The sequence below is a fragment of the Rhinoderma darwinii genome, chromosome 8, assembly GCF_050947455.1.
Source record: "Rhinoderma darwinii isolate aRhiDar2 chromosome 8, aRhiDar2.hap1, whole genome shotgun sequence".
Taxonomy (NCBI): Eukaryota; Metazoa; Chordata; class Amphibia; order Anura; family Rhinodermatidae; genus Rhinoderma; species Rhinoderma darwinii.
In genome coordinates this window covers 18,997,689-19,014,589 of record NC_134694.1, presented here as the reverse complement: position 1 = coordinate 19,014,589, position 16,901 = coordinate 18,997,689, and the positions used below count along the sequence as shown (strand labels likewise).

General features: G+C 42.0%; 1 protein-coding gene across 1 annotated transcript in view; it reads left to right on the top strand.

The window, feature by feature from the left end:
* The window catches only part of IRAK1 (interleukin 1 receptor associated kinase 1), a 40,152-nt gene extending 24,778 nt beyond the window's left edge, over window positions 1-15,374 (top strand). The window contains exons 5-13 of the mRNA XM_075835431.1: window positions 326-505; window positions 1,022-1,086; window positions 3,229-3,343; window positions 3,941-4,261; window positions 4,566-4,634; window positions 7,753-7,983; window positions 10,079-10,628; window positions 12,295-12,420; window positions 13,770-15,374. Of these exons, the coding sequence (XP_075691546.1) occupies window positions 326-505; window positions 1,022-1,086; window positions 3,229-3,343; window positions 3,941-4,261; window positions 4,566-4,634; window positions 7,753-7,983; window positions 10,079-10,628; window positions 12,295-12,420; window positions 13,770-13,825 (1,713 nt within the window). The 3' untranslated portion in view covers window positions 13,826-15,374. The remainder of the gene's footprint in view (window positions 1-325; window positions 506-1,021; window positions 1,087-3,228; window positions 3,344-3,940; window positions 4,262-4,565; window positions 4,635-7,752; window positions 7,984-10,078; window positions 10,629-12,294; window positions 12,421-13,769) is intronic.
* The last annotated feature ends 1,527 nt before the right edge of the window (window positions 15,375-16,901 follow it).

Here is a 16,901-nt window from a genome sequence, read left to right as displayed (position 1 = left end):
TCTGTTTGTACTTTCACATGCCGTTACCTCGCATAGCCGCTTCAAAAGTATTGCAACACTGTCCCATTCAAGTGAACAGGACGTTGCTAGAATCTCTCGCACAGCCGCTAAAAGGTAGCGTTGCGTGAAAGTACCAACAGGAATGAAGCCTATGTAAACAATGAGGCTTTTCTGAGAACAAGATAAGATTGCTATCTCCCAATTTTTTGGGAGTTTTTAGACATTCAATTATAACCTCTAAATATTGAGGAATATCCAGATAAAGTGAACAAATATTCAGATGACCGATATAGAGTAACTATTAAACATGTAGTTCATGCTCCAGGAATCGCCTGACAGCGGTCATGTGGTCGAGCCGTCTATGCATTTATTGTGGAATTTCCAAGAAGTGATCCAGGGTACAAGAAACTTCTCCCAGTCCTTTCTTATCGGAGAGGGTGGATTTGGCTGTGTATATAAAGCAATGATCCGGAACACTGCGTATGCAGTCAAGCGACTGAAGCAGGTATGCTGCCCTGTGCTTTATACAATGCTTACCCTGTGTAGAGTTACTTTACATAAGACAATTCTCTATGTATGTCCTAGAAAACCCACAACTAGTTTTACGACTGATTGGTTGAGAATACACAAGGAAAAATGTTATCTAAAATGTCTTTCTTTGTTTAATTCCCCTAAAATTAAAAGATCACCTGTAAATAGACTTACTTGAGCAGTTTACTTCTGCCAAATAGTTAACGGCTATGTAAACCTTTTGAAAGGCATTTTTTGTTTTCTAAAAAAAAAAGTCAATCTCTGTCATTAGTGTAATTCAAATGTTAGTTTTTATTCTTTTTACTTTTTGAGATACAGCTATTCTGTATTCTCTATACACAGCAGCTATAACGTTAGCTAAGTGCTGAATCCGCGTAAAAAAACCTCAGTGTGAACTGATCCTTACAACCATGATATCACTACATTCTGTGTGCAGGATATGTTTGTGTTTTGTATAGCTGTAGATTGGTGACAACATTGTATATTTTAGGATTCTGAACTAGAATGGAGCACTGTAAAGAAGAGTTTCGTGACTGAGATAGAAAAGCTCACGTGGTAAGAAACACTGCTATCTATCTAATCTATCCAATCTATCCTAAAAAAAAATAAATCTGTATTTCTAAACTTCCTTCCATGTTGGGTTGTGATAAATAAAAAATAGTTTTTGCAGCATCAACACTTGGGAGCGCTGGTGACCTTGTGGGCCCCCTCAGGCTCACTCCTGCTTGGCAATAGTCATTAAGAGCTCTGAGAAACTAGTAAATAATGACAATTCTTACATGCCTTTTGGGTCTGTTCACATCACGTTATAGTCCTGCATTGGGTGTATGTATCGGGAAAGCTCCCAGCGCATATGCCATGGGTATACATAGGCCCCCGTTCTCCCAGCATATGCCATGGGTATACATAGGCCCCCGTTCTCCCAGCATATGCCATGGGTATACATAGGCCCCCGTACTCCCAGCATATGCCAAATATGTGTCATTTAGGCATACTTTGGTTGCTATGCATCTCCATGCCTTGTTTTTTGCGGTGTGGAATAGAGTAGTAGACTATGCTATTCCATGTAGAGGCATACTGTAGAAAAATGTATACTGTTAGAAGTTTTTTTTTCTACTATCTGGTCCTATGGGTGGTATACATGGGAAAAAAATCCTCCCGGCCTATAATTCTGACAGACTTGCACGTGTGTTGACCGAGGTGAACAAAGCCTTATTTTGCTTCTCTTTTTTTTTTTTTGCCCGAAGATGACACTCCTGATGGATGAATACAGCAGAGGGAGTATTTATTTTTTTTAAAACATAACCGTGCCCAGCAAGGTGATCTTATCTGCGAGGATTGCTGTTTAGTTCTATTATGACATGGTGATATCTAGGCTTTCCTTCACCCGGGGGAATGATTCACTTTGCTTCCCTGGCCCTGCATCTTAAAGAGGCTCTGTCACCAGATTTTGCAGCCCCTATCTGCTATTGCAGCAGATAGGCGCTGCAATGTAGATTACAGTAACGTTTTTATTTTTAAAAAACGAGCATTTTTGGCCAAGTTATGACCATTTTTGTATTTATGCAAATGAGGCTTGCAAAAGTACAAGTGGGTGTGTATTGTGTGCGTACATCGGGGCGTTTTTAATACTTTTACTAGCTGGGCGTTCTGATGAGAAGTATCATCCACTTCTCTTCAGAACGCCCAGCTTCTGGCAGTGCAGACACACAGCGTGTTCTCGAGAGATCACGCTGTGACGTCACTCACTTCCTGCCCCAGGTCCTGCATCGTGTCAGACGAGCGAGGACACATCGGCACCAGAGGCTACAGATGATTCTGCAGCAGCATCGGCGTTAGCAGGTAAGTCGATGTAGCTACTTACCTGCAAACGCCGATGCTGCTGCAGAATCAACTGTAGCCTCTGGTGCCGATGTGTCCTCGCTCGTCTGACACGATGCAGGACCTGTGAGTGACGTCACAGCGTGATCTGCCAGAAGCTGGGCGTTCTGAAGAGAAGTGGATGATACTTCTCATCAGAAAGCCCAGCTAGTAAAAGTATTAAAAACGCCCCGATGTACGCACATAATACACGCCCACTTGGACTTTTAAACACACCCACTTGGACTTTTGCAAGCCTCACTTGCATAACTACAAAAATGGTCATAACTTGGCCAAAAATGCTTGTTTTTTAAAAATAAAAACGTTACTGTAATCTACATTGCAGCGCCTATCTGCTGCAATAGCAGATAGGGGCTGCAAAATCTGGTGACAGAGCCTCTTTAATATCCCCTGGACAAAGCGGAGTGGCTTGTTGGTCTGCCAGTCAAGTCGTCCCCATCCCCCTCACCTACGTTATGCCCCTGCTTTACGATTCCCAATATTTCTCTTTTTGGTAAGAGTGAAAGTCACAAGATGAAATAAATAATATTTCTCCGGATTCGGCTTTTGTACTCCTTCTTCTTTTTTTTTTTTTTTTGTGCTTTTGAATCAAATGATGATTCATAATGATAGGCTCATGCATGTGGGTGAAGTTCCCTTTTAGGTTACATTTAGATTCCCCTGTACACCCGGGCTGTTTCCAGGAGTGTGTGTTGGTTTGTGAAGTGTAATGATGTATAAATATTCTTCATTACGCTGTGTTGCGCTGACAGTACTTTTTATGTTGCTTCCGATTTTTATTATTTTTTTCACTGATTTCTCTGCTTACCTTCACAGTCTTCGCCACCCAAACATCATAGACCTAGCTGGTTATTGTATGCAGGGGGAGGAATACTGTCTCATTTATCTGTATCTACCTAATGGCTCGCTAGAAGATCAACTGCATCACCAGGTAGGAGCAGCAAGAAACCGTACATTTCAGGCTGTGGCCGCTATGCTTCACAATGTAGTCCATCTGCTGGACTCTCCATTAAAAGGAATAGGTCATGGCAACACTTTTTTAAAAGGGGTTGTCCACTCTGGACTATCCCATTTTGTTAGAAGGGTTCCCTGATAAAATGATTACCAAGTATGCAGCGTCCTCAGGGATGGTACGTTTTACTACATAGACGGAAACCCTGTACAGTGCCAGCTAGAAGAGGGTAGGCTGGGGCCACAGAGATATGTATGTTTTTATATTTATTTCACAAACTCCTCATGGGTGGTCCCCTACGTTCATGCTACAATAAGTTACAATATGGCTACTACTTGTCTACGTGTAGTGACGTTGCATCAGGATACGGTCCTTAGCGTTGGCTGTGTTCTTGCGCCGCAGGAAACCTGATCGTGGGGTATTGCTTTTGTTGGGGATGTGGGTGACTGATGTTTTTTGTAGCCCCAGCCTAGTCCATTCAACTACTACATATTTATTTTCTACCACCATACAGTAGTTTGCACATTGTTACTGGTCTCCATGTATAAGCATTGTCATGACCCATCTCTTTCTCAGGGCAGCTTTTCTACACTGACCTGGAAGCAACGACTGAGCATGATGCAGGGTGCAGCCTGTGGCCTCCAGTTCTTACACACCTGCAAACCCAGCATCATCCATGGAGACATCAAGAGTTCAAACATCCTCTTGGATCAGGCCCTGGTCGCCAAATTAGGGGACTTTGGACTAGCTCGCTTCAGTCGCTATGCATGCGATGCAGGGAAAAGTCGCACTTTAGCACGGACCAGCACTGTGAGGGGTACGCTGGCGTACCTGCCTGATGAATACGTGAAACTGGGGAAGCTTACGTTTGAACTGGACACTTATAGCTTTGGAGTGGTGAGTTCTCATTCATCCTCAATTGCTTTAGAGCTCTCATTCCCATATATATGTTGGCGAATTTTTGCCATTTTGTTGAATGTGCGATCAATAGTATTTCTTGGAGTTTATGCACAAGACCGTATTACGTATTCTAATGTTGTGTGCTCGTATTACATACTATTCCGGTCCCTCTGGTGGTAGAAGGAGTCGCCTGCTCTTGTGTTTCGTGTAATGTTCTCCTTGTTGTCTGCCGTTAGATGTATGCAGCTCCTAAGCTGGCCGCAAAGTGTGACCATTCTTTATTTCTCGGTTACCTTTTTAGGTCTTACTGGAAATTCTGACTGGAAGAAGGGCTGTAGAAAATGATGACAATTCTCACACTAAATATCTGGTAAGATTAATCTCCCCTTTCCTTCTGAACTGTTACACATACATGAAAACATGGCGGAAATGACTGACTAAAGGGGCACTGTGGAAAACGGGTTCACAAGGAATATAAATGATGGAGATTGTCCATAGTTGTGACTTTTCAACCAAAGGCTGTAGCTTATAAATTGCGGATACTATTCACACACATCCTATTATTATGTCAGACTAATTGGCTTTGTTGCTTTTTTCACTTTGGTCTTGACGACGTTCCTTTAACCCCCTCTCCCCCCTTTTTTCTTCTCCCTCCTCGAACTGAGTAATTCAAAAAGCCAGCAGAAGTGTGTCTTTTAAGCACTTTCTCTTACTCTATTAGTCTGTTGACGTTGTACAAGAGGAACGCTCTACGCTTTTTTTGCACTAGGCTTTGGTAAATTTCCTTCAGATGTCTCATTTTAAATTGGAGAAACCAGTACGAAATCAGACTGGACTGTCCTTCATTAAAGGGGTTTTCTGCACTAAGAAGTTGGTAATAATGGCTTGGATACCTACTAAATACACCTTGCGTTCATCCTGGAGGCTAAACATTGTTCTATAGCAATAGATCAGACTTTTATGTACACCGTAATACCAATTATGTTTTTCTTTATGGTGTACATCACTATAGGGAAAAATGGGAATAGTTTAGGTTTGGTTTTTTATTTTAACATTTTATTTTATTTTTCATCTTTAGTCCCATAAGGGGACTTTGGCATGCGATCGTTATATTGTATTGCAGTTTATTCTGCTTTGAGTATCCTCCTATTAAGCTGCTTAATAGGAGGACCGAGATGGCAGACCTGGGGGGCTTTATTAGGCTGCCATGACAACCATCGATTCACCATGATCGCTTTGTGGGGAGGCCAACGGGGTGACAGAGCCTCCCCCTGATTTCTAACGGTTCAGATGCTGCGTTCACTATTCACCGTGGCGTTTAAACGTTTAAATGGTCGGGATTCATGTTCTCTGCGCTGACCGTTGGGGGTCAAACCCTGGACTCCTGCTGATAAACAAAATGAAGGGGGCTGAGCTTCAGTACCAGGAACAGCGGCTGATGTGTATGTGCAGATGAGCCACTGTTTTTGGATAAATATTCGTACTGCTGATCGGTGAGGGCCCCAGAGGACAGACCCCCGCCTATCGCACATCTATCTTAAAGATAAGTTCTAGACTTTTGTTCCTGGAAAACCCCTTTAAGTGAACTTCAGCTTCCTTGCTGCTGCTTTGACATACAGATAACTTCGTAATGTCATAAGAATAAAGAATGGCTTTTGTGTGGGAGCTTGGATATTGAGATATTGATCATCTTTACCGCACTAGGTTTCCGCTATGTTAGCTGTGGGAAGGTGAAGCCTGGGCCATGGGATTATTTCACATAAATCAATAGTCAAGCAAAAAATATTATTTACAGTCTTTGTAAAGAATACGCACGGCATCCAATATCTAGACATTTAGCGAGTTGTGTATATTTACTTCGTTCTTACAGATCAGACGATCGCTCACAAATGCTCCTAAAAGCCGAATGAGTAAAGTACTTTAACTATAGGATTGATCCCCTTTGATTTTTTTGGTATTTGCTTTTCATTTATCAATGATGAATTTACTCATCCACTTTGGCAGAGGCACTGCTTGTAGTATACCTTGTCCAGTAGGGGGCAGCAGAGTACTAATGGTTTTGAATAATCCAGTTTAGGCCCTATTCACACGAACGGGTGTCACACGGCCGCAGTAGGAACAATAGACCCCACATGGGGCTATTCACACGGCCGTTTTTATTTATTTATTTATTTATTTTTTTCAACGGCCCGGTAAACCGGGCTGTCAAAAAAAATTGAGCATTCTTTATTTTCGGCTGTTCTCCCAGCTGCACGACTCCCATAAGAAGTCTATGGGGCTGTGTAAAACACGGCAGTCACTTGGATGTGATCCGAGTGACTGCCAAGCTTTCTGCCGCTCGCTCTCTTCCCCTCCTCAGTGTGAAGTGCATGTGAGGAGGAGGAGGAGGGTATTTTTTTTGCTCTCTGTAGGAGCGGAATCCCTAATCCCCAGCCACTGTGTTGCCAAAGCTGTGGCCGGGGATTCCGCTCCAGGAGAAGTCCCGAACTTCACTGTCCATATAGGGACAGTCACGTCAGGGACTTCTGCTGGAGCGGTCACCTACTCCTGAAGCGGAATCCTAAGCGCTGTGGCTGGTGATTCCGATTCAGGAGAAGTCCCTGCCTTCACTCTCCATATACGGACATTGAAGTCAGGGACTTCTCCTGGAATGGTCTCCTACAGTGGCGCTATTTACAGGAAGGTAGGGGGTGCCGTCTATGGGGGGGGGGGGTTGCTATGTAAAAGGAGGCTGTGGTGCACTCCCTACACGGGGGCCTGTGTGTGGCATTATCCAGAGGGAAGTGTGTGGCAAAAAATGTAAAAATTTTAATTCATCCGTTTTTAAAACGGACAGGGAAATAAACGGATCAAAATCGTCCGTTAAAAACAAACACGGCACGGAAACGGAATGGATGCAAAACGGCCAAGAAAAACTGACAAACTGACGTTTTTATCGTGTGAATAGAGCATAAGGTCTCTTGCACACAACTGTTGTGCTACTCAGGCCGTTTTTTTACAGCATCCGAGTGGCACCCGATAGTCTGCACGGACCCATTCACTTTAGCGGGTGAATCGGGTTCGTTAAAAATAATCTGAGTCTCCGATCCGAGGAAAGATAGAACCTGTCCTATCTTTCCTCGGATCACTGACGGGACTCGGACGGCACACACGGTCGTGTGCAAGAGGTGTTACTTTTGTGTTGCAGCTAGAGCCTTATATGCCGGTGTGTGACTGTCGCATCCCATAGGAAGGGGTTACGTGGCACATAAGTGCTATGTACTTGAAACTGTGACACAACATTCAGAAGACTAAGGATCTTTGTGTGGTTTTGAAAGTCACATTTATTGCGTAATTGAGGTTTTCATGCAACAAAATGTAATTTTCCTTTTGGGGAAATAATAAATGGTGACTTTAATGCTGGTTGGAGGGAGTAAAAAGTCCTTCTGTCACACTATTTTCCCGTGTGTATGTATATATATATTCAGACTGTTTTTTCTTATTCACAGAAAGACATTGTTAATGAAGATGAGAGTGATCAGGAGGCTGAGTGCAGTAGTCTGCACGGAGCTACCAGCATGAAAAGTGCAGAAAATAAACTATCCAGAGCAGCATCTCGCATCTGCCAAAATCATCTAGACTTCCGGCTAGAACGTTGCCCTGCAGAGGTCGCTCAAGAGCTTTGTTTGCTGGCGTGTCGATGCTTAGGACGACAGAAGAAACGTCCCAGCATGGTGGAGGTAATGGGTTCTATTCAGATCATTAACATTATGAATCATAACAGGCGCCATCATTCTCATCATCTGTATACTAAAATAGTAACGCCTGCAGGTATGATCTCTACCTTCAACTCCTTTGGTTGCTGTGTAGGAAGTTTCACGCTTGCATACTGCCGAATGTTTACAAATGCAAACTCCGTTTTCTATGGACTTTCCCTTTTAATTGGTGAAAATGATCTCTTGGAAATAAGATATCTGTGAAAATAATCATATCCGAAGTCATTTCAATGGACGGTCATTTGAGAGTCCTTATTAGCTCATGCATCCGCTGCGGGCCGAGGGCAACAAATAGATTGTGGCTATAAACAATCACCAAAATCAACAAAACCTGTATCAAAATGTGACGTAGTTAAGTATGTCCCCTTTATTACTGGGCTAAACGTAATATTTTTAGAGACGGCATTTATTTAGTGCCCAGAAACTCCCAAAATATACAGAAAAAACCCCACATAATCCAGCGTCCTTCAGACCGAGAAGTCAAAATCTAAAAAATGCCAGACTTCTGGAATTAAGGCACAGAAACGTGTCCTGGCTGACTGTTGGGTTCCGTCCCTGTAGGGTGGTAGGATTCTCTAGTGATCCTATGGGCCTCAGGGTAAAGGGGTCCACTAATCAGGCCACCGACATGCATCTGTGATGTCGTCAACGCGATGACGCCAACATTCCCAAGTACCCCTGTTGGCTTCATTCTTAATTTCCGGACCACTGGTTGCCGGTTTAATAGAATTTGACCGTATTAAAACATACATAATACGCAGATATGCTACAGAACCTCTTGGTGAAGGAAAAAAAGAGGAGATCCCTGCCCATCGTTGATGTGAAGTCTCCTCATACTTTTTGTTAAATTTGATCTGTCATAGCTGAGGGGTGTATTTTTACGTTCTGCGGTGTCTGGAGCAGAGGACTGAATAGCGCTGCATCTGCTGAAGAACCTCTTAAAGAAAGAGGGAACACCTGTTAGTCAATGGTTTGTTGTGTAGAAGGAGCTTCCTGCAGAAGTGATCTGTGACCGACTGCTTCTGCAGGAAGAGATAAGCAGCGTCTTTGTAGCACCGCTCATCTCTGTGAAATGATAAGGTTCTGACATCACAATACGATGGGGGATTTTTTTTTTTTTTTTTTTTTTTTTTTTTTTTATTAAAGGTTGCTTTATTAAGACCTCCTATAAAGCAACGGTACAATATGAAGAATTCTAAAACAATGTTATAAATAGCACAACTGTACCAAGTGTACAATGTCAGTTTTTAACAAAAAAATACGGATAGATTACTTCCCCGATCAGTAAGTATAAATAATAGAAAACAAAAACTAAACAAACAGCCTTTCCTTATAGAAGAAAATGTGAGGATCAGTCAATAGCCGCAGTTAAAGCCCTTTTACACCACCTGATAAGCGGCCGGTGCAGCGAGCACCGATCAACGAGAAATCGTTGATCGGCGCTCCCTTGCTCCTGCCACACGAAAGGCCCTTTTACAGCAGCCGATAAGTGGCTGGTGCAGCCGAGCAACGAGACATCGTTCATCGGCGCTCGTTTGCTCCAATCACCCAGAGCTATGGATGGGGACGAGCGGTCGTTACTCAGATCGCTCCTCCCGATAAATTATTATCATGTCGGCAGCGATACTCCCTGTGTAAAGTGCTGCCGAGAATGATAATATTTGATTTTTTTAAAGCGATACGATCAGCAGATGATTGAGCGTTTGCTCTTTCATTTGCTGATCATTCCCCTGTTTACACAAGAGAATTATCAGCAACGAGCGTTATATTAACGTTCGGCTGCACGATAATCGTCCAGTGTAAAACCCCCTTTAACGGACGAACAGGGGACCGTAGAGAAACGTCAGCCAATTCCAAAACTAAGCTGCCTGAGCAAAAGCTATTTTATGCGCTTGTATGAGGGCTCGCAATATGATGTTTATACAGACATGTCTAGAATTGTCATCCCTTATGCAGGGCTTGGTATTCCCCTTTTACTCAAACTAAAGAAGAATGATTTTGGTCTTTTACTTTTATTTCTGTCTTCCTCAAGTGAGATTTCGCCTTTTGGGTTTTTTAGGTGTTTAATGACGTTACAAGATTGCGAAGCCTCCTGCACACTCTGGAGACAGGACGCCACATTGATCTACAGCACTGTATTCCTCCCGACATGCAGGATTCTTTTCCTCCTGTCTTTGATCTCCTTTCCAGTCTGCAGGATTCAATACTTACCCCTCGGGAAAACACTGACCGGTTTTCTCCATATGGCACCTCAGGAGATGCTCCAGCTTTAGGCAGCGTCCGTCCTTACAGCCCCTGCGCCTTACAATATGATGACAAATTGGTCAATTTCTGCAGTATTTCTTCATCTGGAAGTCTAAGGGCATTTGAGAGGACTCCAAATTTACCTGAGGAGAGTGATGAGAGTGTCCCGGACCTATCCCTAGCTGCTGCCTCACCAGAACTTACGTGTGGTCACATTTCAGTCCATCAAGAGACCGTCTCCACGCCTCACGAAAGAGCTCTACAGTGCCGGAGTACAGTGCTTGCAGCCACGGACCCGAAAACTCCGGCTGGGCAAGGGGGCAGCATACAAGGTGGAAGCAGCTTGGCATCAGAGGACTCGCAAGGTAAACTTGATGATGTGCCACCACCTTTGGGTAAAACCAAGTACGTGGACAAGCCCTTACTGTGAACTTCAGCTTAATAGTTAGGGCTTGTTCACACCTTGCAGATTTGCTGCATATTTTGCATGTATTTTTCAAGCCAAAACCAGTAACGCAACCTAAACAGAAGAAACATATAATGCAACCCCTTATAGGTCTGCTCTCCTGAATTAGTTCCTGGTTTTGGCATAAAATATGCGTGCAAAATCTACAATTTTTAGGCCTTGTTCCCACACTGCAAAGTTGCACTACAAGAAGTCACAGTGAAGCCTTAGCCTTAAAGGGGGATTTTGGTTTAAGCTTATTCTTCTTATAATAAAAGTTAAACAATTTTACAATAAACGTTTTGTATCACCATTTTCAAAATCTCTGCTTGCTGTCATTGAAGAGGAATCTTAATTTTTACTTAAAGGTAGGAAAAAAAACAATTGCCCTGGTCATGTGGTGATCACACAGGGGCATGACTCGTTATAGTTATCAGAGCTGTGTTTTGTACCTGTGTGCCCATCACATGACTAGGACAGATTATTATACCCTGGAAGTAAACATCAATGGTCCCTATTAAATGACAGCAAGCAGAGATTTTGAAACCTATGTGGAATTGATAAAGAAAGTATATTACAAATCTTTTCATATTACAAAGAATAATCTTCATTTGGTAATGTCCGAATACCCCTTTAGGCTACATGCACACGTTACTTAAACTGGTGCATAACATCCGCAGGTAAACTCCGCACTTAATGGTGTGGATTTTTTTTTTATGCGTTTTTAGGTGCGTTATTTACACTTTGCGGAAATTTGGTGAATTTTTTTTCGTTTTTTTTTGTTTTTTTTTTAGATACTTGTTCGATACAATTCTGAGGTGGAAACACAAGATACATTGACGTGCTGTGTATTTTAAAATATGCCCCGCAGGACAAATACTGCAACGTGTAGATGAGATTACTTGAGGTCTCCGTTACGTTGCTGGTACTGTATTAAGCTGCAGATTTTGCCACCGGAAAATGCACGCAGCAAATCTGCACGGAATATGTATCATGTGCGTTTGGCCTCAATGTGAACCTCTACAGGATCTTGGGTTTGCCACAGATTGACAGATCCGATAGCCAAAATCAGAAATTGTTATGACCGAAGATGTTCACGCCTTAGCTACGGTTTCCCTTACATATGATGGTAATAACAACCGTATATGATGGGACGCAGATGTGAACAAAAACACTTCAGCTTGACAAGCAATTTCAGTAAGGAGAAATACACAAAGTGTTTCTACAGGAGCTCTACATGGATCTCTGCGATGATGTGATGGAGACTTCTGGGGATCTGAGTAGCATTTGGTTTCTTCAGGTGGTTGTATTACTGTTCGAGGGGGGATTCAGTGCTTGAATTGCTAATTTCCTCCCTTTTCATAGTGTACGTTTAATTCCGACAACCGGTCAGTTATATATTTTATATTGTTTACTTGAAATCGCTGGACTACTCGGCTCGGCATTACTACCCTGAGTGGGACATTCTCTGCGGTTCATGAGTCATGGAGACCTCTAGAGAAATGCTATTTACTTTTGCGTAGACTCCGTGCCCGGAGCCAGAATTTTTCCCTGTAGTATGTTAAACAGCTTGGTTCTTCTTCCAGCTATCTCCATGCCACATCACCAGATCATCGTGAATCCTGCCAAACAGAGATTTGTGGAGCAGCTGGCGCTGTATGACCAGGGGAAAATAAACAGCCTAGAACTGCTGTACTCTGGAACAAGTCCAGGTAACCAGCGCCGCCCGTTTCTTCTGACCCTACTCAAACGACTCCATCCCTGCTGTGGTTTACCCCGCATGGTCCCGTCCTATGTGATACTTTTCAGCTTTCTCTGTCCCGTTAGGAATTTGTCATTTAACCCTTTGATAAGGAAAATAAATAACGTGTAGAAATATTGTACTAATGTACCATTACCACATAATCCCCAGCCAAGGACTGACCATAGTTGTCATGATTCAGTCCCCAGGGGGCAGCAGGAGGAACATTGCTTATTTACATACACTTGTCTGTAGCCGATGAGTGCACATCCCATCAAATAACTCCCTCTCGGCCCCCAAGATCAGCGCTCGGCAACCACATTTAGAGACCATCTTTCTTTGCGGTCTAATATCTCCCTGGTCGTAACTGACTTGGTCTTTCTTGTTCCTGTGCGTTTTCTCATGGTCTTAAATGTTTTTATTTATTGAATGTAGGTTTCCTTTTTTAGTCCATTTTATATTTTAAAAAAATGTGATCTATTTTATATTGGTAATTATATTGCGTAACACTAATATAGACTTTTAGGATGGAATTAGCCATAATCTCACGTTTAATTCTGATATATTGCGTGCCCAATTGACATACATTTAGAATTCAAAATCAGGACATTGAACACCCTTCCTCCTATGAACGCTCCTGAAGTGGTTGAAATCGCTCACTGATTGTGCAGATTTGCATAAGCTCTGCCCCTTCTGTGGACCGTTCGCTGGATAGTCCTGTGGGCAAGTATACGTTTTGGGTAAACAGGTTGGGGTTAGCGGTTTGTTTGTTTTTTGTTTGTTTTTTAACACACATTATAGTTTTGCTTTGTTAAAATGGAAAATCCGCCCCGTTTTGTTAACCGTTGTCACTGCAAGTCTGTGCTGGGTCTAAGTTAGTGTACCGGCTTCCCAGTCATCACATGATCAGTCACATGACCACAGAGACCAAAACAGACCCCTTCACTGCCTCTACTCTATACACAGCACTCATTGAGCACTGTGTATATAAAATCAGAGAAGACTGAAGTGGTGAAAACTGCTTCAGTCTTCTCTCCTGGGTGCCCAACAGTCTCTGAAATTTGGCTGCCTGTTCACCCGGGCATCCGGCATAAACTCACACTGTAAATGTGCAATGGTGCCGGTTGAACTATGTGCATTCAGTGACCATATTTAAAGCACATCTTCATTACGAAGTGCATCCGACAAGCCAAAACCTATTAGGTCATGTTGGTGCTGGATTAAAGGAATTTTAGGGTAATTGGTATAATATAGGCTTCACTATTGCATTAATCCGTATCATAACTTTTTTTTTTTTTTTATCTTTTCTTTTTCGTTTAGAAAACCATTCAGGGGGTCGAGGATACCCAGAAGAAAGTGATGATTTTCTCAGTTAGTCTCTATGTGGGGAGTATATTGGATGAAGGTTCTTACTGTGGCATCACGTTCTCAGCCTACTTGGAGAAACTTTAGCTTGCAAACAACCGAATGAATGTAAACCGGCTTGTATCCGCATTGGAGATGTTCTCAGCCAGCGGATGGTCCAGAAAAGCAGTATTTCAGGCAGGCCTAGTCTTATAAGTGTTAAATTCATGCTCTTAATGACATTTCTATGACGCGGTATAAGCTTTGATGATGAAAATCAAGCAAAACGTCACTTTGTAAGTGCTAATATTTATTGTTATTAGTAGAATATTCCGAGTATTTGAATTGCTGCGGTATTTCGTTTTGTCCTCCTATATTTTATATTGGTATGTAACCATTATTAATTGCAGTGCTGATGTTCAGCCACTTGTAGTCTGTGATATTGGAGGGGATGAAATGTCAAGCCCTGCCATTCGCCAGCAAGACCAAGGTTTTCAATAATGCAGAGTATCTCTGCTTCTTCGTTTTTTATCTTAAACATATTAGTTTTTATTCAATTTATAAAGTATTTCACACCGCATAAAAACCTTGGACTGCAGTCAGCCGAAGCCCCGTGCATTGTGGCCACGACCCTACATATGTGTGCGTATAATACCACTGTGTAAAAAAAATCCAAGTGCATTAAAATAGGAAATGCTGTTACAAACCTGCACAATAGGAACTCAGCAGCAAGTGTTCAATTCCCCCGCAGCGCCACCATAGGTGAAATTAAGCATTACACACTTCCCACTGAAATGAAAATCATTCATGTAATGACTGTAAACTAAACATTTGTGTAACTTTCTTATATACTTTGTGGTTTCATTTTTTTTTTTAGGTGATTTGAAGCAACTTTTAAATTGACTTTTAATTAAAAAAAATGTTTTACTTCTTAACCCCTTCCCTCTTTAGCCACTTTTGACCTTCCTGACAGCCTCATTTTTCAAATCTGACATGTTTCACTTTATGTGGTAATAACGTCGGAAAGCTTTCACCTATCAAAGCGATTCTGAGATTTTCTCGTGACCCATTGGACTTTATGTTACTGGCAAAATTTGCTCTCGATACGTTCAGTATTTAATTGTGAAAAATGCCAAAGTTTAGCGAAAAATTGCAAAAATTTGCATTTTTCTCAATTTAAATGTATCTGCTTGTAAGACAGGCAGTTATAACACACAAAAATGTTGCTAATTAACATCCCCCATATGTCTACTTTAGATTGGCATCGTTTTTTTTGAACATCCTTTTATTTTTCTAGGACATTAAAAGGATTAGAACTTTAGCAGCAATTTCTCACATTTTCAAGGCTATATTTGCAGGGGCCAGTTCAGTTGTGAAGCGGCTTTGAGGGCATTCTATATTAGAAACTCCCAATAAATCACCCCGTTTTAAAAACTGCACCCCTCAAAGTATTCAAAACAGCATTTAGAAAGTTTCTTAACCCTTTAGACGTTTCACAGGAATTAAAGGAACAGTGTCACCCAAAAAAAATGTTTTAATATGTTAAAGATGTTAGTGCTTTATTAAAAACGTTTGGATTAATTTGTGTGTTTGTGTGTTACTTTTTTTTATTTTTACACTTTTTCTTCCCTATGGGGGCTGCCATTTTTTTTTCCATTTCTGTATGTGTCGATTAACGACACATACAGACATGGAATACGGCAGCTCCAGTCCCATAGGGACTGCGAACGGGGCCCGTTCCATCCACTATCGTGCGCCGCTCCCACACAGTTCAATTTGAAATGCGCGCCGTCCGGCGCCATTTTCCTGTGGACCGGAAGTCGCGGCCGGACAGTAAGATTACTACTTCCGGTCGCGGCTTCCGGACTTGTGCACATAGAGCTGCGGCAGCAGACGGAGCGGAGGGAGCGGCGGCGACTGGAGCAGGTAAGTTATTTCTATGTATATTCGTGTTTCAGTGTGTGTTTACTACTGTATGTAAACCTACTACACTGTGTGTTAGCTCAAAAAATGGCGACACACAGTGTAGGAGGTTAGACCGTTCAAACCCCTCGTTTCTCCCGGCACTAGCCAGGATAAAGGAGGGGGGGATTCTGAGAGCTCACTAGAGCGAGGGATTTTTACCCAATTTTGCAGCATAAAGCAATGTGGTTGCTTTACCACATGCAATGCTGCAATTTTGGGAATGGCTCCATCTAGTGACCAGTGCTGGGAAATATTATAAATTGAATCCAATTTATAATATTTCCTGACTCGTGAAAAAAAAAAAAATAATTAGAACAATGTTTAATCACCTACACATTAATTGTTTAACTAAAAAAAAACAACATGTTTTGCTGGCAACACATTCCCTTTAAAGCAAATTAGAGGGGACATTTACAAATTTCGTTGTTTTTTTTTTTTTGCAGAATTTCATTTTTAATCCATTTTGTGTTTTTTTTTATTTTTTTTGTAACACAAAGTTTTACCAGAAAAATGCAACTAAATATTTTATTGCCCAGATTTTGCAGTTTTTAGAAATATCCCACATGTGGCCCTAGTGTGTGCTAATAGACTGAAGCACCGGCTTCAGAAGCAAAGGAGCAACTAGTGGATTTTGGGGCCTTGTTTTTATTAGAATATATTTTAGTTACCATATCAGGTTTGAAAGGCTCTTGCGGTGCCAAAACAGTAGAAACCCCTCACCAGTGACCCCATTTTGGAAACTACACCCATTGTGGAAATTATCTAGAGGTATAGTGAGCATTTTCACCCCGCAGAAATTATTGGAAGTAGGACGTGAAAATGAAAAATCTACATTTTACCCAATAAAATGTAGGTTTAGCTAATTTTTTGTCCATTCCATTTTACACCTTTTTTGGCTCCTTCCTTTTTTTTTTAACCAGTGGAGGGGATTTCGCCAGGAAAGTGTTGCCCTGGTATAATACGTGGACCATCGCTTCTAGAAGTACTGGGGCCCTCCCCTTCCTGGTTCCCAAATACAAGGGCTTTCATAACCACCTCTTGAAACTGAAGGAATGTCCCTGTCCAGCCTGCACATTGGTATAGCACGTAAGAATTATACAATGCCATCTGTACCATGTGTACGGCCAACTTTTTGTACCACAC